Below are 23,259 nucleotides of genomic sequence, written 5' to 3'. Positions count from 1 at the left end.
TTAAATAAGTTTTCTTAAACCTCAAGGTGTTCCTTCAGGATGAAACTGATGAGGAAGCTGTTCATTTCCTTTCGTTCTCTTGCCATTTGGTTGCATCAGTCCCCACCTTGGGCAGGGATGCAGGTGTCAGGAGCTTGTCACTAGAGGCTGCCTGGGGTTTTCATGGCGCAGTGGGCATTGGGAGTTGGAGCAGGGAGGACATGACACACCAGCAGCAGGGTTATTAGCTCTGGAGTGCTGGCCTTGTGATGTGTGTGGTACACTCCCCAGAAGCATCAGCTGGGTGTGTGTGTGTGGTGAGAGGGTGGCACCTTCCTGTCTGTTGATTTCTGCCCGGGGGCCTCTGGGCCCACACTTCTCTTCCCCGATCGTAGTCACCCTTGGATCTGTACTTGGTTTTGAGTCCCAAGGTTAGGAAGCATTGTTCGGATATGGCTTCAGGGAGGGCTCTGTCTTCTTTCCTTAGATGGATGAGACGGGTCGTATTCTCTACAACCTGTGCAATGTGGTCCCTGGAGGGGTGGTCTGCTTCTTCCCCTCCTATGAGTACCAACGCCAGGTCCATGCCCACTGGGATAAGAGTGGTCTGCTGGCCCGCCTGGCTGTCAGGAAAAAGGTGAGTGACCCCCTCATCTGGGACTCCCACTTGTGAGGTCAGTGGTACCCAGGGTTCCTGCTAGGATTTCTCATGCATGTCAGACCAGAATGTTAGGCTTACATATGGGCTTCTGTTAGTTAGTTACTCCCACCACTTCTAACACCTCGTCACCTCCCACAGGATTTCTCTCTAGCCCCTTACTCTGTGGGGTTCTCTGGTTCCCAGTCTGGAAAACATAGGGCTGAGAGCAGACCTGGGACCTATGCATTCTGAAACCTTTTCCTGGGAGACATTGTCTGTTCTCCTTCAGATATTTCAGGAACCCAAGAGAGCGAACCAGGTGGAGCAGGTGCTGCTGGAGTATTCCAGGTGCATTAAGGTGAGAGGTGTAACTGAGGCCTTGGGCCCAGAGAACATCTGGAGCTGGCAGCTGCAGATATTTTGGGTGGCATCCAAGCTCTGGCTCCACAGCTTGGGCTGTTGTCTCCTGCAGTGCTGTGGCCATGCGGGAGGCGCGGTGACAGGTGCTCTGCTCCTCTCCGTGGTTGGAGGAAAGATGAGTGAAGGCATTAACTTCTCTGACGACCTTGGCCGGTAAGTTGTGGGTCTCTCGTCTCCTGGGCTCTGACACCGACCACCCCTCACTCCAAATAGCAGGGACCCTGCCTGGAAGCCGATGCCATCTGAGTCTGCACCCTGGCTGACTGCTCAGGTCACTCAGCTGTATGGGGAAGTGTTTCGGCCCTTTGCTTCCAGGTGGAAGTTAGGCTGATCATCAGGGTTCAATTCACGTGGCCTGCATTGGGTTTCTTAGCTGAGAAAATGCACTCGAGGTGGAGGTACAGGGTGGGGAGGGAGGGGCAGAGCCAGTGAGCACAGCTTGAGGGGGCAAAGGTGTGCTGGATATAGCAGCTGAGGACGCGTGGTGAGGACCGGGTCCTATATTCTGGCCCTTGAAGATGTGATGGAGGCCTGCCTGCCCACATGCCATGGCCTCATGTTCCCTCCATGCTAGGTGTGTAGTTATGGTAGGCATGCCCTACCCCAACATCAAGTCTCCAGAGCTACAAGAGAAGATGGCCTACCTGGATCAGACTCTTGTGAGTACCTTCAGCGTGCCAAAGGATGGGAGGAGACAGCTGGGGAGAAAGTTCTGTCGCCTCTAGGACTGTGATACCAGGGCGGTACAGCTGTGACCTCCCACTGCCCGCTGATGTGTGCCAGTGTTTCCTGCCTTGCTCCAGGGGATGGGATGTACCTCCTTACCCTCTTGAGCTTCTCTGTGATCTCATCCGTTATATCAGCTGCTGGCATTGTGCCCATGAAGACTACTGTTCTTGCTCCAAAGCCTGGCAGTATAATTTTCTCAGAACACTAAGAAGGAGGCAAGAAGATACTGATAGATCATCTCCTCTGCCCTTCCCAGCCCAGAATCCCAGGTCAGCCCCCACCAGGGAAGGCTTTGGTGGAGAATCTGTGTATGAAGGCTGTCAACCAATCTATAGGTAGGCCGGGGAATGTTCCTGCAGATAGTGGTGATGGACGGTGGGAGAATGAGTTGACAGGGAAGAGGGATTTTACTGCTCTTTGAGGTTGGGGGGACACGATAGACACCGTGGTGGAGGCTGGTTTAACCAAGAAGCCCCAACCTCTGTTGCCATCTAGGCAGGGCCATCAGGCACCAGAAGGATTTTGCCAGCATAGTGCTCCTGGATCACCGGTATGCCCGCCCACCTATCCTGGGAAAGCTGCCAGCCTGGATCCGAGACCGCGTAGAGGTCAAAGCCACCTTTGGCCCTGCCTTTGCTGCTATGAGGAAGGTCAGTCCTACCTTACCCTGCCCCCTGAGAGCCTCCCCACCCCTGAGATCTAGTGTCTCACTGCCTGTGCCTGTCTCCCCAGTTTCACCGCGAGAGGCCTGGCCCCTCCTGATGGATGACCCACCACCGCCTGAGTGCCAGGCTCTTCCTTCACCCTGCCCACTTGAAGTGTTGGGGAGTGTGGGGAGCCAGCCTAAGAAGGTGATACCCAGGTGGAGACCAGACCAACCCCTTTCTGGAGTCAGTGGGCTGCCAGGACTGGGCACAGGTAGAAAAACCAGTAGGAGAAAAATCGAGTCGATCTGAAGAAACAGTGGGTCCTGGCCATCCTCGGGCCCACCCCAGGGCAGTTGTTCCCCTCCCTGGAATTGAATGTTTGTCCATGCAGCATGGCCCAGAGTCAAGCTTCCTGCCCTGTTCCACTGCACTATCTCTGGCCTTGCAGTCTCTCAGTGGCCACCTTCTCAGGCAGGCCCTCCTGCCTTTCCCCCCTTCTGGCTACAGTTAGCTGTTCTAGACCTTCACCCTCTCTTCAAAACTAAGAATGTTCCCTATTTCCAGCTTCCTGGTGCCCATAGGGCTCTTTCTGCACCCCTCAACCCTACCTTCTTTTTCTATGTTGTTAAGAACTGGGAAGGGGCGCCTGGGTGGCTCAGTCAGTTAAGCATCTGACTTTGGCTCAGGTCATGATCTCGCGGTCCGTGAGTTCAAGCCCCATGTCAGGCTCTGTGCTGACAGCTCACAGTCTGGAGCCTGCTTTGGATTCTGTGTTTCCCTCTCTCTGCCCTTCCCCTGCTTATGATCTGTCTCAAAAATAAACAAACATTAAAAACAAACAAACTGGGAAGAGTGTCCTGGCCCTTTGTTTTTAAACCATAGGGCTGGTCCCTAACCTCTTCCACAGCATTTCTTGCTCCCTTGGCTTGGCTCCAGGTCTTCCTCCAAGTCAGTGGCACCTTCCCTCTCAGCTACTTGAGCAAACTCCAAGACACCTCCTCCCCTGACTTAGCAATTATGCTGAGGACCATTAGGCTCTCAGCAGGACTATTTTTAGAGACCCCGTGTCTATCAGGGAGACATTTTTCCCTGTGTGAAAATACCCCCGCCTCCGCCTGCACCAGCTTCCCTTGTTGACTGCACCTCTCTTCTCTCCCTGACCCAGAGGAAGGGGCCTCGGTCCGCCAGGTGCTCTGCCCCCATTGCTTGAGCCTGGTGGGAACAGGAGGACAGACACTGGCTGGGAGGAGACACTTGCACTCTGCACAGCTATAGTTCCATGATTAAAAGTGCGCCACTGGTTTATGCTTGGTTCTTGCGGTATTATGTCTTTATTGATCCACGTATTTATTTCAGTCTGTAGCTGGAGGAGAGCACAGGCAGAGAGCAGGGGGCTCCCCCCTCCCAGCCATTTGGCCTCAGAAGCTGGCCACCTCACTCCTTGAAGAAGGTTCCGGGCACAGACCTGGGAGGGGGGCAGTCCTCCACAATCCCTGTTCCTCCAAGGGCAGCAGGGGCAGAGCGACTCACGGGCCAGGCAGCCCTGCCTAGCCATGCCCATGTGAGGGCAGTAACTAAATCTGGGTTTTGGTGGGGAAGGAACGGCTAACCCCTAGGATTCCCAGTCGTCCTCATCTTCTTCTCCAGGTGGCTGCTGTGGGGGAGGCAGAGGCGGTATGGAGTCTGACATTCGGGCAAAGGCTCCTCCTGGCCCCTCACCGGTCCCTGTTGCAGGTCCTTTACCAGAGATACCTGGGGGGACAGAGTTGGAGGGTGAGGGGGTTGGTGTGGGATACCAGTTCACCCAGCCCCTAGAGACTTAACAACAGGAAGAAAGTGGCAAAACATTCATGATACAAAATATCCTGAGCCTCCCAGCCCAAGGGAAGGCAGCAGGCTCTGCTTCCTACCTTTACGCCTCATGACCAGCTTGTTAAAGAGATCCGACATCAGGTCCCCACCTTGGCTTGTGGCTCTCACTGTAATGGGAAAGCCACTAGTAAGGAAAGATGAAGGAACCAAGGGGAAAATCTGCCTCTGGGGTGACATTCTCAGGGTTTGGATCTATTTATTTTTTGCTCCCTATCAACACATGCCAGCCCCTCCCACAGCCACCATGTCTTGGAGCTTCAGGCTGGCACTGGATGCAGCACTGGGGCACTAATATGAAACTGAGTAACACAGCCACCTGAAACAGAGGGGGAGGTATGAGTGGCCTCATTGTACGGATGAGGAAACTGGCCCAAAGAGGTCGGGCAATTTGTCTGAGGTCATAGAGCAGAACTTAGAAACTGGCGATGGGATTCAAACTCAGGACTTCCAGGGCATTGCTGCTTTGTGCCCAGGTGTTCTAGTCATGCCGGCATTTAAGATTCATAGCAGGTGCAACCTGCAGCCTCAAGAGGCTTAGCAAAGCAGAACTGGGCTAACCCTCCAGGTCCCCAACCATGTCCTTGGACAGCCCCTGGCAGATTCTAAGAAGATTCTCTGTTGTCATAGTTTGAGCTGGGTGAGGCTCTGTCTCTTATTAGCTTAACGAGGAAAGTTCTAAGCAAGCTACAAAACCAGGAGGGATCCCACAGCCTAGGCCACCCAGGGCTTCCAGCAGAAGCATGAGGCAGGTTGGCTAGGTGCTGCCTTTCTGCACCACCTTTGGGGTGGGCAGAGAGCACCCTATTAGAGTCATGGCTACAAGAGAAGGTGGCCCTTTCCTAGAGCCCTCCTGGAATGGTCCTAGGATCCCCTCACCTTGCTCCTGCTCCTTCTGTTTCTTCTTCTCCAGCTTGCGCTCCTTGACGCTGCGTAGCTTGGCCTTGCCGATGCCCCCAGCCTGGCGGATGGACTCCAGGAGAGTGGCCCGGCCACTGGAGGGGTCCACCACTTCCTTGGGAGCTCCCTGGACTGTAGCTGGGAGGGGCAGGGTGTGAGGAAGAAGGCTGCTCAGGCAGGCCGCCCTATGGGACAGCCTTGCCCAGCCGGAGGTTCTGGGGGTCCAGAGGCTTCCCCTCAAACATGGCTGTGAGAACAGGCTGTTCCTCTTGACAAAGGAAGCCAGTGGGTGAAGCCGAGCCTTGGGAGCCCATATGCAGCCTGAATGCTGACTGTGTCTGCCTGCACTCAGGAGGTCCTGTATGCAGGCACCCCTGCTCCCTTCCAACGCCACTTGGTTTAGGGGCCACTGCAAATCTACCCGTTTGCTGACAGTGTCTGAACTTGACACATGAACCAACAAGGAGTTTTTGTGCCACCTGTGGGTTCTGGAGATAAACCAGATGTCATACTAAAACGAAAATCCCCATTTTAAGGATTTGGATATTTTATTGCTGAACTTTTCCATTTTTTTCAGTAGCCCCTTTTTAAATAGAAATGAGGGACCCACACCTCCATGTCTAGGCTCCCTCTCCCTGGAGATTAGAATTTTGGGAGGCTACAGTTTGAAAACCACTATTTCATGTACCCAGGGGAACAAGATTTTGAAATTAGAATTCTTCTGAAAGTCTGAACCTTATGGCCACATAAACCTACAGAAAACCCTTCAGGAATCCGGAAATCAGAGGCGTCTTCAGAACACATGTCCCCTCCCCGCCCCCAACCCCGGGGCACCCTGCTGCTGCTCTACCTGGAGACAAGCCACCACTGCGGTCTTCTTCCCTGGCACCTTGGCCCGGGGAGGCCAGGGTCTGGGGTGGGGGTGGCGGAGCGCTGACCAGCACAGCTGGAGCTGGGGGAGGCGGAGGGGGTGGGGGTGGGGGTGGGGGTGCTATCAGCACTCCATCTTCTGGGTCTGCAACGGAAAGGTGGGAAAGTGTGATGTTCCTAGGATGCAAGTGTCCGAGCCTGAGAGCTCCTGCCCAACTCCTGTTTCCAGCTCACCTGGCTTGAAAGGCTCGGCCACCTCTGTGTGGAAGGTGGGCAGCTCTGGAATGGTGCCAGGGGCGGAGGGGGCGATGCCGGGGCCCAGGTCAGCACTGTACATGAGGTCATCAGCGATGCCTGGCAGGTCAGGCAGGTAGGATGGCACGTCGATCTCAGGCACTTGACCCAGGTCAGGCACATAGAAGTAGTTCTCTGGAACCTGCACGATTAGGTGGGAGCGTATGAGTCAGGGGCTGCAGGGGACCGGTGCCCTGTAGTTTGACCTTGGGGCAGGGAGCAGGGCCTCGTGCACACCCATGTACAGCAGGGCGGGAGCAGGGCCTCAGCAGACCCTGAGGATGCTGGCAGACTCTCTGCTGCACCCCTCCCCGACACGCGCCCTCCATCTCCACCTGTTGCTCCAGCTGCTCCCTCTTGCTGATGGACAAAGGGGCATCGAACAGCTTCTCCTCTGTCTCTGCCCCCAGCATCACGTGGGTCTTCGTTACAGCACCAGCCAGGGGGTCCAGGAAGACGTACTTTTTGTACCTGCAGAGGTGGGATGGGTGGGGGGCAGTCCATCATATCTGCTCTAGGCCCATGGTCCTGACCCATCTTTCCTATTTCTTCAGGGCCACGGTTTGTACTATGGACTCCGAGGCCTTACAAGGTAAAAACCAAACTGCTCAGCGCCTGGCCACCCCCCCCCCCCAGCCTGCAGTCTTCTGCACCCAAGTCTGATGCCCCCTGTATCCCCCACAAAGCCAGGCTGGGCCCCCAGCCGCCCTTCCAGAGCCCCGCCCTCTGCCGTACAGGTTCTCAGTGGTGTTGAACAGCAGCAAGGAGCTGACGGAGCTGATGTTGCTGGGAAGGCCCCCGAGCCCCTCCTCGGCCTCATCCTCAGGCTCTGGCTTGGTGTTCACACACACAGGGAAGTATTTCAGCTTCTCCTGGCAGGATGAGGGGTGGTAACACAAGAATGGTGGGTTTCAGTACTGGGTCAAAGTGACCACCCATCCCAGTCAAAATCCTCTGAGGGGACAGAACCCTCAGTTCCTCCCCCACAGCCAAGGCCACCTCTGGTCACCCCTCCAAGTGCATGAGCCCATCAGACCTGCAGGGCCCACTCATCCAGGGGGCGGTGCTTGCTCTGGATCCTGTGGCGGGGGCGTCTCTGCACGCCAGGGTCCTGGGCACCTGTGAAGATGGAACCGTACTCCTGCAGACGCTCTGGTGCTGGGTACTTGGCACTGGAGAACACCTGTGGACACAGAATCTTAGATCAATTCTTCAGGGGGCTCAAGATGCTCCAGAGCCTAGGGTGGGGTTGGAGGGGTGGATTCTGAGCAGGAGGAAAGCTTGAGGGGTGGCTGGACAGGGTGGGCAGGGACCTGGGCAACCTCAGAGGTGTGGGGATGGGATTTCTGGGACTGCTTGCCAGCTACAGGGACTCAGGGTCACATGGGCTACCTTGATGGCCTTCTTGCTGCCCTTGATCTTCTCAATCTTGGCCTGGGCCAAGGAGACCCTCTCCCCAATGGCCTGCAGCTGCCTCCGGCTGAGCTCTACTCGCTGGGAGATCCTGCCATGGAAAAAGAATCACAGGCTGAGGGCCGCTCCCCAGAAGGCTACAGCTTCCTGCACACCTGCAAAGCCAAGGGCTTAGGCAAGGGCCCTTAAAATACAGTGTTCTCTGCTGGTCACAGCAGATCTTGGGACTGCCCGGGTGGCCTCTGCAAGGCTTGTCTAACCTGAAGAGTCTATGAATGAACTCCACTGGGTTCCTTGGAGCTCTGGGTAGGAATGGGCAATCGCTCTGGCCTCAAGTCGGTGCCTGGATGTGCCATCTTAAGGGACAGGGCTCCTGCCTCCAGGAGTTTACAGCCTCAAGCAGGGGCAAGCAGAGACAAAACTATCATGACTCACGTATGTAATCAGCTACTTCCAGACGAGGAAACTAGAGCTCGGCAAGGATGGGTGACGGGCAAGACTGGGTCTAAATTCAAGTCCCAGACCCGTTCACAGGGAGCTGCCCCAACATATCATAAACAACTTGTGTGGGCAAATCGAAAGTCCCCACCATGGTTCTCATGTTTGTGGTCAGGGTGCTCTTGGGTTTCCACTCACCCTTCCCTCATCAGTGGGCTCCAGTGACACCAGTGCCCTGCTATTCCCCAAACATGCCAAATGTATTATCGCATGGCCTTTGCATCAAATGGAGTGCTGTCCCCACAGATAACCACAAGGCTGGCTTCTTCGCTTCACTGAGCACCCTCCTTGTGGAAGCCTTCCTGGCCAAGGACTCTTAAAGATGCACCTGTCACTTCCCAACCCCCTTTAACACAGAGCCATTTGACATTATGCATGAGTGCTCCAAGGGGGTAAGGGCTTTGCTTTGGTCCCTACTACATTCCCAGTGCTGGTACCTGCAGGGGCTCGCTGAGTGACAGTACCCATATGCCCTAAATGTAAATGCACGTGAGTCTCACTTATGCTGTCCCATATTATTGAGCAATGGCAAGTTTCTTCTCACCGCAGAGTTGACAGAGACACCAGGGCATCTTCCTCCCGGTTGCTTCCCCACCTCCAAGAACACCAGTCCCTGCCTGCGACCACCGGGTTTCATATAAGCACTCACCTGGCAGGAGTGGGTGCACAAGTGAAAAACAAAAGAGGCAGAACTGCAAGTTTACTTTGCAGGGGAGGGGAGGAGGACACATTGGATGGCAGAGGGGCCCCGCTGCCTCTGGGGTCAGAGACTATACAGCCAGGGAACTCTGGGATTTCTTTAAAAGTTGAACAGTCAAAGCTCTGGACCAATCTTCCTAAATCAACCAACCTCCACCAACTCTAGAGGATTCTGTCCCCCAGAGAACCAACCCGATCAGCCAATTTCACAACCGTAGGGGTCTCTGTTCCCCAAACTCCCTGATTACTCCTGGCTCCTTATGTGTAGGGAGCTACATGAGGTGGGGGGCTAGGATACAAGCAGATACCCAAAGCAGCTTAGTCTTCCTTGACAGACTGGTCTGAATGGGGCAGTAACAGAGAGAACAGAGGGCAGAGTTTCCTTCCAGTGAGAGAATGCAGAATCACCAGACTTGCGTGAGTTCCATCTTTTCTGGCAGGAAGAAAGGTTTCCATCCACTGAGAAAGGTTACTCACACACAAGCTACTTCCTCCCATTCCCAACCCAGCCACATTCTGCCCCTGGGTGCTGAAGCAACGTCAGTGGTTACATAACCACTCGGCTTGAAGTCAACATGGAGAGTGGGAGGGACATCAGAACTGGAGAAGGACAAAGGCTATTCTGTTCCAGTTCTTCCATCAAGGAGAGAAGGGCCCGTTTCTCCAAGTTGCAAACATAAAGCTTAAACAATAAACCCTGGCAAATTTCCAGAATGGATTATTAAATCGAGGGTCTGTAAGCACTTCGAGGAGAAAGAGGCAGATCCCAGGGGCCAGCATTGTTCTAAATTCACAGCATTTCTTTTTTTGACAGCGTTATTAGACTGGTGTATCAGGGGAAAGCCTTAAACACAGTGCATCTTGAGTCAGCAAGGATTCTGACGGCTTCTCACAAAATCCTGTAGACGAGATGGAGCTATGGGGGTTGGAGGAGAGCACATTTAGGAAAAATCAGAGCCAGATGAGCAACAGTACCCAAAGGGCACTGCCGAAGAACGAAATGATTTCAGCCTTGCACAAAGGCCTCTGGCAGGGCCCCATCTAGCTCATGTAACACTGGATTCGTAAACTGGGGGTACTGAACGGAGGAGGGTCAAAATGGTCCACATAGCAGAATCAAGACGCAAATAATCTTGCGAGGCCGGAAAGATGAACTGCCATCAACAAGATGAAATTGACAAGGGATGAAGTCCAGCATTTAGGTTTAAAAGGTACACAAATACAGAAAAGATGGAGGTTTAGCAACAAGGCCTGAGGTTCTGGTTAACTATAGCTCAGTATGAGCTAAAAGTGTGTTAAGCAGCTTAAAAAGGAAATGTGATCTTGGGGCACACAGCTCCTTGTCCCTCCTTCCTTCTTTCAGTAAACAGGGGACATCCACTCTCTTGGAGGCACTATAGAGAAAACAGACCCCAGATTAATGAGCTAACCTATGCTGGGCACCAACCTCTCTGCAGCTGTGTCCCCTTTAAACTGGATCCACATTTTTTATTTATTTTAGGGAAGAGAGAGCACAAGTGGGGGAAGAGGGGCAGAGACAGAATCTTATCAACACAGGGCTCAATCCCATGACCCTGGGATCATGACCTGAACTGAAATCAAGAGTTGGACGCTCAGCTGCAAAGCCTCCCAGGTGCCCGTATACTGGATCCACATTTTAAGAGTCCTCTGAATTCCATCCGGACTATAGGGTCTGTTTTCATTCGCTGCTGTATCTCTAGTACCTGGGACTGTGCCTGACATGTAATGAATACCAGCTGAATGTAAAGTGACAAGTTAACGTCCAAAGGAGGGTGATGAGGACAGCGAGGAGTTATACAAAGATGACTGAAGGGTGTTCTGGCTACAGGTGAGATGACTTAGGGAGTATGGTGATTCCCTTCAAATATCAAAACTATCACAAGTGCTGTTGGGCTGAGAAGCGAGTAGACTTACTCCGTCACCCCAGAAGGCTGCATAAGGACCAGCGGGTGGAGTTATAAGGAAGCAGACCTCTTGTGCAGATCTTCTGCACAAGAACTTTTTAGTAAACAGTTACACAGCTTTGAAAATCAGAGTCCAGCAGGATGACCACCTGTCAGGAATGCTCCAAGGGAGACTGCTGTGCAGGGCAGGGGAGAGGAGGACAGGAGCTTACAAGCATCCAAGAGCCTACAGGTCTAGGTAATGGCCTGTTTGTTGACAAAGCCGCCATCTAATCTGTCACAGTCACAGCCATGGGGCCAAAGACAGTGCAGACCATGGGTAAAAGGGCTCTCACTGCTGGGCAGTGGCAGTATGAAGGCTGCATTAGGAAGGACTGGCAGGCCATACGCAGCTGGGATGGAGTGCCACAACCCATTAGCAGCGTCCCCCGTGAGGGTGGGGGGTAGTGGCAAGTGGGCGATCTGCCATTCCTAATTGATGCCCGCTGGCTTGATGGTCTGCTTCAAGGCAGGTCTGTTTCCAAGCTTATCATGGAAGCCATGTCCTCAAAACACATTCGCCCAGACACCAGGGCTGTTTCTGCTGGCGGTGACAGGAAGGAACTGGCTTAGTTGGTCTGCTCAGAGCCTGGGACAGAAAAGAATCAGGTAACGCAAAACCGCCCTCAGGGAGATTCCCCTCTCCCAGGGAGAGAAGTGACTACGATGCCCCACAAACCTGGGTCTAACATCCAGTTAGCAGCAGTGTGACCTTGAGCAAATCACTCAGCTGGCCTCGGCCTCAGGTTTCTTCAGCTAAAACAGGGACAGTGACTTCTAGATCATGGAACTATTGTAAAGGTTAAAACGAGCACCTGTATGTCTAGTGTTCCTGTACTAGCAGCTATATCCAAAGTACTCAGTTAGCATTTGCTATTGCTACCCCCGAGATTAGGAAGGACGAAGGGGCTCCAGGCACTCAGATGAAAGCAAGAAGAGGTGGTGCTGAGCTGACGTGAAGCAGGAAGTTCCAGGCCAGGAAAGAACACCATGGAGCAGAGAGCTAGGCAACAGCAAGGACTCCTCTGGCTGGCGTGGGAGGGATTCAAGGAAGCGCCCTAGGGACCACTCCCCGCCTGGTGTGGGGGAGGTTGGGGACAGGTGGCCAGGATAGTGCTTGGGCCCGGGGCCCCTACCTCCAACGCCCAGTCCCATTCCGTCAGGGATGATTTCCTGCCACGGCCCCTGGCCATCAGCACTCCCACCCTGCCTTCTGCAGAGACTGCTGGGGAGGAGGGAGGAGGGAGGAGGGAGCACCCTTCCTGCCCCAGAGTCTCTGCTTCTCCCCTCGCCTGTCCCACCCTTTGGCATTGAGACCCCCCTGAACCTGCTCTTGCCATTCTCTCCTCCTCCTCCTCCTCCTCCACTCACTGGGATGATTAGGAATGATCTGCTAATTATGCAGGCGGCTGACTGAGTGCTTGCCAACCTCGGGAGTCACCAGGTGCCAATCAGGACCAAGAAAGGAGGGGAGGGGAGGGGAGGGTAGTCTGGAGGAAGTGAGGCAGAGGGGGAAGGATGGGAAAGGAGGAAGGGGAGACAGGGAAGAGGGGCTGGAAAGACAAAAGAGAAGCAGGGGAAAAGCTCTGCAGAGAAAAGGAACCCTTCCCCAGGCTGCGGCTTCCTCGGTGAGGTGGCCACAGCACTAGGGCTGACGGGGACACCGAGTGACAGCACTTGACCCCAACCTCCACACTGTCCAGCTCCTCTTCCCTATGCCACCCCAGCCCCCTCTGCCTTGTCATCTAAGTCATGTGAAGCCACTGACGTCTCTGGGCAGCTATTTTGGAGCCTGGCTCGTCCCAGGTGAAGATGAGGGCAGGTGAGGGACGGGCACTCTGCCAGGCAGGAGGAGAAGCGGGTCCAGGAGAGCCTGAGAGGTGCTTGTCATTCTCTCCATTCTCCCTGCGGCTCCCGCTGCGGCAGAGCAGGAGGAAGAAGGCCAGCTCAGAATGCTAATTTTCCATGAGCTCACCTACCTGCGGAACTGGGCACAGACGCCCCTGGGGCTGACGGGCCTGCGCCTGAAATGGCAGAACAGTGGGGAGGAGAGACAGATACCTGCCTGTCTCTTCTTTGCAAGAAGTTTCCAAGCAGGTGGAATAAGTTTAAGGGGGAAGATTCCAGGCGGGGGTCACATTCACTGCAAAAGCCCATGAGAAATGAGAAGCGCACACACTTGCTGACTGCTGCAGGATGGGGGTGGGAGGAGCAGGCAAATAAGGCTGGGTCTGGGTACGACCCCCCACCCCACACTATCCTTGACCCCTCCTTTTCCTTCACCCCAATCTGTCATCATTCCCTCTGAAATGTCTCTCATCCAGCCCTCCCTGCCAGCAGCTCCCCTGGACTGCAGCCTCACCCCTTCCCTGCCCTGACTGCAGCAACAGCTCTCAGTGGGTCCCTGGAAGCCACCCTCTCCCCTTCCTGTCCACTCTGTGAGGGCTGCCTGCTGAGCCTTCTCTCAACTCTTCTATGGCACCCTTCCCGGCTCCAGAACCTATTATGGCTCCCTACAAGGCCTGAACCAAGAGCAAAGTCCCGTCCTGTTAGGAGAAGCCCCCTGGACCCTAATGTTCTGATCTCAACTGTTCACTCCCCCACCTCCACCCTCCCACTTCCCTGCCACAGTGCATTCCCACAGCAATGCGGAGCACAGGAAGAAGCGACAGCCCAGCTCCCAAAGGCACACAATCTAAGGGGGAAGCGAGGCCCACAGACACAGGGAAAGTTGACTTTTCACACCCTGTTCTGCAGTGAAGGAACTGAATGTGTGGGGCAAGCAGTAATGTCTCTACTCCCAGTACAAAACACCCCCCGTTCAGGCCACCCTCCCCTGGGGAGCCTGGGATACACCATGCTCCCCATTCAGGACTCTGAGCCTCTGGCACCCGTTTGTGGACCTGTACATGCACATTCCTACCCTGCCTAAACACAACCTATCCCTCCTATGGCCTCCTTCAAGAGGCCAGCCTTCCCTGACCATGTGTAGGAGGCATGTGGGTTTCCTCTACTTCTTCCTTACTCAAGTAAGGGCCTTCATTTCCTGTAAGGAATCCACTGCTTCCATAGGCCGGGTCCCTGCACTTCAGCTGGGGCTAAACCCAGGGTGTAGGAGTAATACCCTTAACAGGGTCTATGCCAACTGGCGTGTCATGCCCTCTGCCCCCACAATGGGCTCTGGGATAGACAGGAGAACCCAGCCAGGCCAGCAGGCCTTCCGAGGAGATACTGACACAGAGGAAAGCCCTCTTTCCTGCTGGACCTGAACCTGAGTGTACAAGCTTCTGGCCCTATTGCAGAGTGAAGCCTGGTGGGGAATGGGACCGACCCAGAAGCAGCAAGCTGGGATGGAATGGAAGAAACATCAGGTACTGATGACATTACTTAAGCCCTGCAACTCCAAATCCTGCTCTACTGATTGATTGCTGTTTGCTTCAACTGGTTTAGGGAGTTCTGACTGATTAAAAAAAAATGGTGGCACATTTAAGTTTTTACTATTTTGAGAGAGAGAAAGAGAGAACACAAGCAGGGGAGAGGCAGAGAGACAGGATCGCAAGCAGGCTTTGTGTTGTCAGCGCAGAGCCTGATGCGGGGCTTGATCCCATGAACTTCGAGATCATGACCTAAACCAAAATCAAGAGATGTACACTCAACTGCCAGAGCCACCCAGGCGCCCCAATGTGCCACCAATTCTTACTTATTTCTCCCTTCTCTAGATCCCTAGAAGCCTGCACAATTAATGTTATACAACCAAGACTCCATCTACCATCATCCATCATCAGGGAAATATGAATAAAAACCACAATGAGATACCACCTTACACCTATCAGAATGGCTAAAATTAACTCAGGAAACGACAGATGTTGGTGAGGATGCAGAGAAAGGGGCACCCTCTTACACTGCTGGTGGGAATGCAAACTGGTACGGCCACTCTGGAAAACATTTAGGAAGATACATAGAAAGATAGAACTACCTCAGAAATTTAAAGATAGAACTACCCTACGACCCAGCAATTGCACTAGTAGGTACTTATCCAGAGGACACAAAAATACAGATTCGAAGAAGCACATGCACACCGATGTTTACAGCAGCATTACTGACAACAGCCAAATTATGGAAACAGCCCAAACGTCCACCAACTGACCAATGGATAAAGTGGATGTAGTGTGTGTGTGTGTGTGTGTGTGTATACACAATGGGATATTCTCAGCCATCAAAAAGAATGAAATCTTGCCATTTGCAACAATGTAGACGGAGCTACAGTGTATTATGCTAAGCAAAATAAGTCAGTCAGATAAAGACAAATACCATATGATTTCACTCATATGTAGAATTTAAGAAACAAAACAGATGAACAAAAGGGAAGGGAAGGAAGAATAAAATAAGATAAAAACAGAGAAGGAGACAAACCATAAGAGACTCTTAACTATAGAGAACAAACTGAGGGTTGTTTGTAGGGCACTTGTAATGAGTACCAGGTGTTATATGTAAGCGATGAATCACTAAATTCTACTCCTGAAACCAGTACTACACTATATGTTAAGTAACTTGAATTTAAATAAAATCTTGGAAAGAAAAAAAAAAGAATCCATCTAGAGACTTACTGTTTTAGCATTCTAGACTATAACATCCGTGGGGACAAGAACCACGTTGTACCACTCACGTATTGGTACCCCTCAGGGTCCAGCACATTTGGCACATGGCTGGAGGTTAATGGAGTGACCAGGCACCTGGCTGTGAGGGGAGCCTGGACTTAGGTCCTGGGCTCCTGAGAAGCACCGTACCTTCTCTGGACCAGGCCTAGCCACTTGGGAGGGCCCATATTTCACCACTTTCTCCCAGGAGATAGACTTCCCGCCCTCCCCTCATTCCATCCATGGGCACAGGGACAGCGAAACTGTCTACCAGCGTCAAACACCAGGAAGGGAAAGGGCAGCATACTAAAAATCCAGTGCTCCCCTTAGAGAAAGGCAAGCATACAATCACAATCCTGGTGAGAAAACACAAATGTTTCTCATGGATTGTTTTTGGCATCCATTTCAGTCACTGGGCATGGGGTGGCTATAATCTGGGACTGATGGCTCTTAAAGGCCTGTGTCCTTCGCTTATGTGTTCCTTAGGCATATTTAGCAAAAATTCCTTAGGCATATTCAGCACAAATATAGGCACAAAAGGCAAATTCCTTAGGCATATTTAGCACAAATATAGGCACAAAAAGGGCACATAACACTTTTCATAACTATTGATCGCAAGTTAATGGAGGGCCACCATAGGCAGCAAAGGAGCAGAGCTGACAGCAACTGATAAAAGAGGGGATGTTTAACTGAATGCTTACTATACTCCAGGTACTTTAATTCCCTTGCAAGTTTTAATCTATTTAATCTTTACCACAATCCTATGAGGAAGGCAGCATTATTGATGCCATTTTATAGATGAGAACACTGAGGCTTAGAGAGATTAAGTAACTTGCTCAAGTTTATAAAGCAAGCAAATGGGGAAGTCAGAATGGAGCCCGGGCAGGCTGCTCCAGAGGCAACCCCCCTTCATCACTTTGGGGCACCACCCTTTTGTTACATTTACCTTCTGTATAGGCTCGGGGCAGGTAGGAGATTTGGGGGTCAGGTCAGAGGCCGAAGAGTAAGAGGATCTGGTGTTTATATCAAGTCTAACTCCTCCCATTTTCTGCCCCTACTCGGGAAGGCTTCCAGGAGGAGGCCTGCTTCCAGGTGATGAAGGGGGAGGTTACATGGTGAAGGAGCAGGGGTTTCCTGGTCAGGGGTACAAGCAGGGGAGGGGGGGTGACTTGGACCACAGGAGGGACCTCAATCAAATACTTCACACTGGGTGGGATAAAAGGTCCCCATGTGAAAGGCATGATGTGGGCACCAGGAAGGAGATCTAAGCCCCATTTCAGGCTTCTTCTAGCCAGAAAAAGACAAAGACCTGCATAAAGGACAAAACTTGGGACCTTTGCAAAGCAACAGCAAACACCAGTCAATAACCACTGAGTGAAAATCATTATAGCTGAGGGTTATGCTAGATAAGCACTGGCAATACTCCTACTCAAAACCATAAACTACCCTTAAGGCCCTGCCTACCTCACCAGGGCTTCTCGGCCCCCTCAGTCTCTCACTCTCCTTGCTCCAACCACATTGGCTTCCATTCGGGTCCTTCCCATCTCGGGGCTTTAGCTCATGTCCTTCTTTCTTTCTGGAATTTTCTTCTCAATCTACCCACTCACAATAACTCCTACTCACCCTTCAGATTTTCTCATAAATGTTTTTCCTCACATATGTCTTCCCTGATCCCCCCCGGACCAAATCAGGCCTCCTGTTACCAACTCCTGTCACACCCTATTTCCCCATCACAGGGAGACAGTGATAATTCCAGAGTCTAGAGCCATAACAGCTGGGTGTGACCCCTGGCTCTGCCACTTGGGCACATCTCTTAGCTGTGCCTCAGTCTCCTCCAGTAAAATGGAGATAACAAGCACATGTCCTCATAAAGTTGTTCTGAGGGTTGAGTTAATGCACTCAGATCAATGGTGGCACATGGATAATGCCATATGAGTATCAGTTATTACAAAACCACTATAAGTAGGTCTTCATCACAATTGTAATTAAATCACTAATTACACAATTGGTTACAGTCTGTCTCTCCTGCCAGAGTCCAGGTTCCCCGCCCCCCATCACCATCCACAGGTAGTGATCCCGTGAAACCTTTCAGAAACTGCAAAGGTGTGCAGCGAAGAAGCAACTACCAGTTCATACAAGTGAGAACCCACTTTGGATTTCTTTCGTTAGCAAACACAGGTACGAGCGTAGGTCCTTCATAAAAGCAAAGTGGCAGAACGTGACCTTTCAGACAGTGAGGGAAACCCACACACTCTCTGGTTGGGACAGGGACACTGCCTTACCCGCTGCTGTAAGTAACTAAAGAGTGCAGCACGGTGCCTTGCACACATAAGAAGCACTGAATAAATATTTGCTGACTGCAGGAATGAGCGAGGGCACAGGCCCCCCGGGGGCTCAGTGGGATAGCATGCACTGAGTTCCCATGAGCACTTAAGAGAAAAAGTTTCTAAGTTGGGCTCCTACCTTGGGCCCCCTGGGCACAGGGAAGCCAGCTGGGTCCCTCCAAGACCAAGAATCACCAAAAGGGCTGCTCCTAGAGGGTGCACTCCCACCGCCCAGCCCCCAATCAGGTGCGGGTCGGTGGCGGCACCCACCTGCTAAAGATGTCTCCAGAGACCTTCTGCAGGTACTGAAGGGCATCTGCCACCTGCTGGATGGCCTCCTCTCGACGCAGGTCTGGCTGGATGAGCGGCACTGCATAGGTCTGCCCCGCCAACGAGTGCTGGGTCCTCATGGGAGTCATGGTGCCTGCGGGAGGGAACCAGAGCATGAGGACCGCCCACACTCACCCACCACTGGGCAAAGTGCTGGGAGAAGAGAGCCCAGCCCCCCACCCCAACTGTCTGCCACATGTTCAGCCAGTGCAGGCCGGGGAGTGGAGGACAGGGCACTGGGTGGGAGGCCAGGAGCTCCCAGGAGCTGGTACTCTGTAGATGCTTGCTGCGTGAATGAGGAAAGGAAATTGGTAGGGACGATGGAGGCTGAAGAGAAGCAGCCAGAGAAGGTGCTTGCTGCTCTGCTAGGCACCCTTTCTGTACATTATCTCATTTCAAACTCCTGAGCCTGGATGAACAAGAAAGAAACCCTGGCTGCAGAGTTCAAAAGAGGCTGGGAGCAGAGGGATGGATTTTGGGGTAAAAATGCCTGTGCCAACTGCCAAATGATAGCCAAGTCTGGAAAAGCACAGAAAATGTGGACTCCTGAATTCTTCCCACTTTGACCCCGAAGAACTCAGGACCTGTTCCTGAGACAGGATAGGTAGTGGCTGGTGACTCTGCGTACACCAGTGTCTGGGCTCTGCTCCCCGAGGCTAGAGCTAAGGGGGGGCCGGGAGGAAGGAGGGACATGTGGGGGCGGGGGACAAGAAGGAAAAACACTCCTTCGAATTGCAAGATGAGGGCAGAGTCTATTTATACTGGGTTTAATTAACTCCGCTCCCTGGTGCCACTAAAGCAGCAATCACACTGCAGACAGCACTGATTTGATTGGCAAGGGATGTACCAGGCAGAATATTAAGGCACCGGGCCCCTATAAATAGGCCTAATCACAGCCCCTCAGCAGAAGATGGCGAGGAAGACATTAATCAGACCTGGCACTGTGCTGCACACCTGTTCTCTCAGGCACCATGTTGGGGCCCCTGATTGCAATAGAGGTGTGGGTGAGGCAGGGTAAGTGTGATGGGGAGGGTTCAGAAGGCTTCATTTAGGCTTAAGAACTGTGTGACTTCGGGTAAGTTGCTTGCCTTCTCTGAATCTCTGATTTTTTCCATTTCCCGTTCTGCAGACGGAGAATGGCACTACTCCTGAAGAAGTGGTTATTCCCAACGTCACACCATCTTCTCCAAGGAGTTTACACCTTTGCTCCCTCTGCTGGCTTCCCCAGCACTTCCTTCTACCCTACAGGTTCTCTCCTACCCTGCCCAGGCCAGGTGTCTTCATGATCTGAAATGACGGGTCTGCTCTTCAACTTTTTCTCCAGCAGTGACAATCCTCAGTTTCCCAGACCTGAAGCTGCCTAGAATCGTCATCAGGGCCCAGGAGTTACTCCCCACCTCCCCACTTCTCTTCCCTCCTATCAAATGACCAAAATGGGGCCAGCTGATGCCTGAGGAACCTAACTCTGAGACCACTGCCCTCCTTCCAAGGAACCCCCCTATTTATATTCATATTGATGCAAATTTGCTGGCCACTCTAACTTAATCCTGTACCTCAGTTTTCCCATCCCTAAGATCAGGAGAGGGTAAAAGGTAGAAGATACTTTCTGTGTACATCTTGAGATGCATTCCTCCTAAGTTACCCCTTCTGTGTGTGTGTGTGTGTGTGTGTGTGTGTGTACATTAATGTGAGGGGGTAGTACAGGGACAAATCTCCCAAACAAGGAAGTAACAGGTCCATTCAAGAATTAAGAGATTGAGTATAGCTAGTTAGTGGCTTACTCGTTCTGTCTGCAAACATCTACTGATCAACTATTAGATGCCAGCCACGATCACAAAAAGATGAATAGGACACTATGCTAGTCATAGAGACAGCCTCAAAACAAACACCATGTGTTAAGCGGTCTAATTCAGCCAGGAATGTAGGGAGGAAGCACTGAGAAAGCAGTGATAAATCCCTCCAGAGGTTAGGGGAGTCAGGAAAAACCTCTCAGCAGAAGCTGCATCTCCCTACCAAGCCTGGAGAGGCAGTGCAGGAGAGAACATTCCAGGCAGAACAGCTTGAACAAAGCTGTGTAGGGAATGGCAAGTGGCTTGAGTGATAAGGGTATAACGTTCCTTGGGCCATTAGCAGGGAAAAAAAGGAGAGGCCAGACTGTGATAAACACTGAAAACCATGGCAAGAAGTTTGGACTGAAACCCTTAGGCCTGTGCTGTCCAATATGGTAGCCACTAGCTGCATGTGGCTATGGGCCATCTGAAATGTGGCCAATCCAAGCTGAGGTGCAGTGTAAGTGTAAAACGTACACCAAATTTCAAAGACTTACTAGGAAAAAAATGTAAAATATCTCATCAAAATTTTTATATTGATTACAGGCTGAAATGACCATATTTTAGATATATTAGGTTAAAGAAAACCTATTACTAAATCCATCTCACCTGTTTCTTTTTACTTGTAAAATCACATGTGTGGCTCACACCGTATTTCTATTGCGTGGCACTCCCCTACAGAATCTGATAAAAACCATGGACTCTCCCAGAAAATGAACATACACCAAACCCATCTCGCAGTGCAGTTTATAGTTTCAGAAGTGCATAAAGTCTTTTCTGCAAACCATCCCCGGACAGCCGGCTCCCAGGGTCTACAGCCCAGGTTAAAACCAGTGCTGTGGGCAGTCAGGAAGCAAGACCGGGGAAAGCAGTGGGAGGTCAGCTAAGAGGGGCCGGGGAGGGACGGGAGCTGCAAAAGAGGGGTCCGAGGGTTCAGTTCGGCCCACTCGCAGGGCCCAGCGCCCGGAGTGTGGAAAGGCACGTGAGGGTCGCGGGGCGCGGTGGGCCGCGACAGGAAGGGAGGCCTGGTGCCCGGGGCCGCGAGTCCGGCGGGCCGGCAGGGCCCTCCCCGCGCCCCGGCCTCGGCCTGGGCCTCAGGCCGGGGGAAGACCGGCGCCCCGAGTGCAGGCGAGCGCGGAGGAGCAGTCTTTCTGGGGGCCGACGCCCGACACCGCTTCCGGGCGGGCAGCACGCGGGGCGGCGGGGTGGGAAGTGAGGCCGGGCGCAGGCCTGTGCGGGCGTCGGCACCGGGAAAGGGGTGCAGCGGGTCCCGCCTCCCGGAGCCCCTCCCTCCCGCCTCTCCTCTGCGTCCCGCCCTCCACGTCCCCGCGCGGCCCCGGGGCCCGCGCCCTCCCCTGGCCCGCCCGCCGGCCGCCCGCTCCTCACCTGCGCGCCGCCCGCCGCCAGCCGCTCCGGCCGCCGCGCTTCCGCTGCGCCCGCTCCGCCGGGTCCTGGCGCCGCCGCCACCGTGGCGCCGCTGCTCCGCCTCTCGGGGCGCTCGGCCGGCTGGTGGAGCTCTGGGAGGCCAGTGGCGGGCCCCTGCTCGGAACCGCCCCCCACCGCAGCCCGGAGCCGTAGTCCAGGCGGGCGGGAGTCCCGTCCCCCCGTCCCCCGCCGCCTTCCGCCGATTGCCCGCCCCCTCCGCTCCGGAGCGCCGCCCCGGAGCGCGACCCCCGACCCGGGTCCAAGAACCGCCCTCCCTCTAGCCGTGCGCTTCATCGCGGGTCCGCGGCTCCCCCCGCGCCCTGTGGCCTGGGCTGTGCCTCCGGGGGCACCTGTCCCCTCAGAGTCACTGAGGAGTGACCGTGTAAGGCAGACACAGAAGGACCGCCACTGTGTGAGTGCCTGGGGCAGTCGAACTCAGACAGACAGAAGGTAGAGCGGTGGGTGTGCGGCGGGGCGGGGTGGCCGTTTAATGAGCACAGACATTCTGTCCGTCTCTCTGTCCAGAACTGACTCAGGCTCCTCTGAATTCTCTACCCTTGGACCTGCATCACCCAGTTGTTAGCCAGAACCCTCTTAAGTCTCCTTAGCCGGAATCCCCTCGTCTCTACATCAGATCACCCTCCATATCTGACCAGGTACCTCATTCCCCACGATAACCCCCCTCACCCCCCCCCTCCCGCCCCCAGCACCTCCGGTGCTAGCCCATCGCCCTGGCTGCCTTCAGCGAGAATCCTGTTCGGTCGGTTGAGCAAAGATTGACTATCCAGTTAGTGATTTTCCATCCCCCGTCCCCGCCCCCACCTGCTCCCTGACTCTGAATCCCCACTTGTCCATGCTGTATTTTCAAGTGACCCTGCTTCTATACCGAGGCTTCTTTTCCCCTGTTGCAAAGTCCTGAATAAATCTCTTTTTCACTGTTCTAACTACTGTGCAGTTCTGGTTTTCTTTGACATGTCAGTTTGGGATGAGGAGAAAGTTCTGGAGATTGGTAGCAGTGATGTACAACAGTGTGAACGTACTTAATGCCACTGAACCATATACTTAAGAATAGTTTAAACATTACATTTATGTTATGCATGTGTTACAAAAATAAAAAACAAAGCCGGTTAGTATTTTTAAAAGATTAAACAAAAAGTTAAATGCATAAAAGAAGCATCAGTCCAGAGATCCTGCAGCAGCCCCTCCCCACATTTATCTCCTTGTCTCAGAGTTCTTGGCCCCTCTCTTTTAGGGTTGCCTGATAAAAATACAGAACACCAAATTTGAATTTCAGATAAGAAATGAATATATATATAGATATATAGGTAGATATTCCAAACTAAACATGAGACACACTTTAAAAAATTAGTTTATTTGAAATTCAAAATTAAATAGATGTTTGATGTTTTTGTTCACTAAATCTGGCAAACTTAACTCTCTTCTTAAAACTCTCTGAGTTTTGTCCTCCTTCCCTGCTGCCCACCCCCATCCTAGAGTTATTTTTGAGAGAGAGAGAGTCAGAGTGTGAGAGGGATAGGGGCAGAGAGAGAGGGAGACACAATCTGAAGCAGGCTCCAGGCTCTTAGCTGTCAGCACAGAGCCTGATTTGGGGCTTGAACTTAGGAACCGCAAGATCATGACCTGATAAATATTGTCTTTTTTTGACAAGAACATTCCAATGTCTTGCTGGCTGCAGCATACGATCGCCACCAATGATGACAAAGAGATGTGTTTCCACCTGTACTGTAGACTGAATATTTGGGTCCTCACCCCCTCAAATTAATATGTTGAA

The 23,259-nt window shown here is 52.9% G+C and overlaps 2 protein-coding genes across 3 annotated transcripts in view; one reads left to right on the top strand and one right to left on the bottom strand.

The window, feature by feature from the left end:
- The window catches only part of DDX11 (DEAD/H-box helicase 11), a 35,674-nt gene extending 32,564 nt beyond the window's left edge, over positions 1-3,110 (top strand). The window contains exons 21-27 of the mRNA XM_047066979.1: positions 467-616; positions 909-977; positions 1,092-1,192; positions 1,614-1,698; positions 2,025-2,103; positions 2,264-2,418; positions 2,501-3,110. Coding sequence (XP_046922935.1) covers positions 467-616; positions 909-977; positions 1,092-1,192; positions 1,614-1,698; positions 2,025-2,103; positions 2,264-2,418; positions 2,501-2,530 — 669 coding nt within the window. The 3' untranslated portion in view covers positions 2,531-3,110. The remainder of the gene's footprint in view (positions 1-466; positions 617-908; positions 978-1,091; positions 1,193-1,613; positions 1,699-2,024; positions 2,104-2,263; positions 2,419-2,500) is intronic.
- Positions 3,111-3,716: 606 nt separating this feature from the next.
- WASHC1 (WASH complex subunit 1) lies at positions 3,717-21,459 on the bottom strand. 2 transcript variants are annotated; one of them, XM_047066743.1, is made up of 11 exons: positions 21,429-21,459; positions 18,154-18,307; positions 7,741-7,852; positions 7,385-7,531; positions 7,084-7,220; positions 6,684-6,819; positions 6,289-6,490; positions 6,035-6,199; positions 5,164-5,322; positions 4,326-4,394; positions 3,717-4,167 (listed from the first exon to the last, which is right to left on the bottom strand). In XM_047066743.1, the coding sequence occupies exons 2-11, from the start codon at positions 18,300-18,302 to the stop codon at positions 4,028-4,030; spliced, it is 1,416 nt and encodes a 471-aa protein (XP_046922699.1). In that variant the 5' UTR covers positions 18,303-18,307; positions 21,429-21,459; the 3' UTR covers positions 3,717-4,027. The 2 variants fall into 2 exon arrangements, with proteins under 2 accessions (XP_046922699.1, XP_046922700.1); XM_047066744.1 differs by lacking the exon at positions 21,429-21,459 and adding an exon at positions 20,652-21,019.
- Positions 21,460-23,259: the final 1,800 nt, after the last annotated feature.

The sequence above is a fragment of the Lynx rufus genome, unplaced genomic scaffold, assembly GCF_022079265.1.
Source record: "Lynx rufus isolate CCGP_SWC_20201006 ecotype Redwood Valley unplaced genomic scaffold, mLynRuf1.p SCAF_7, whole genome shotgun sequence".
NCBI lineage: Eukaryota > Metazoa > Chordata > Mammalia > Carnivora > Felidae > Lynx > Lynx rufus.
This window is presented reverse-complemented; position numbering and strand designations above follow the sequence as displayed.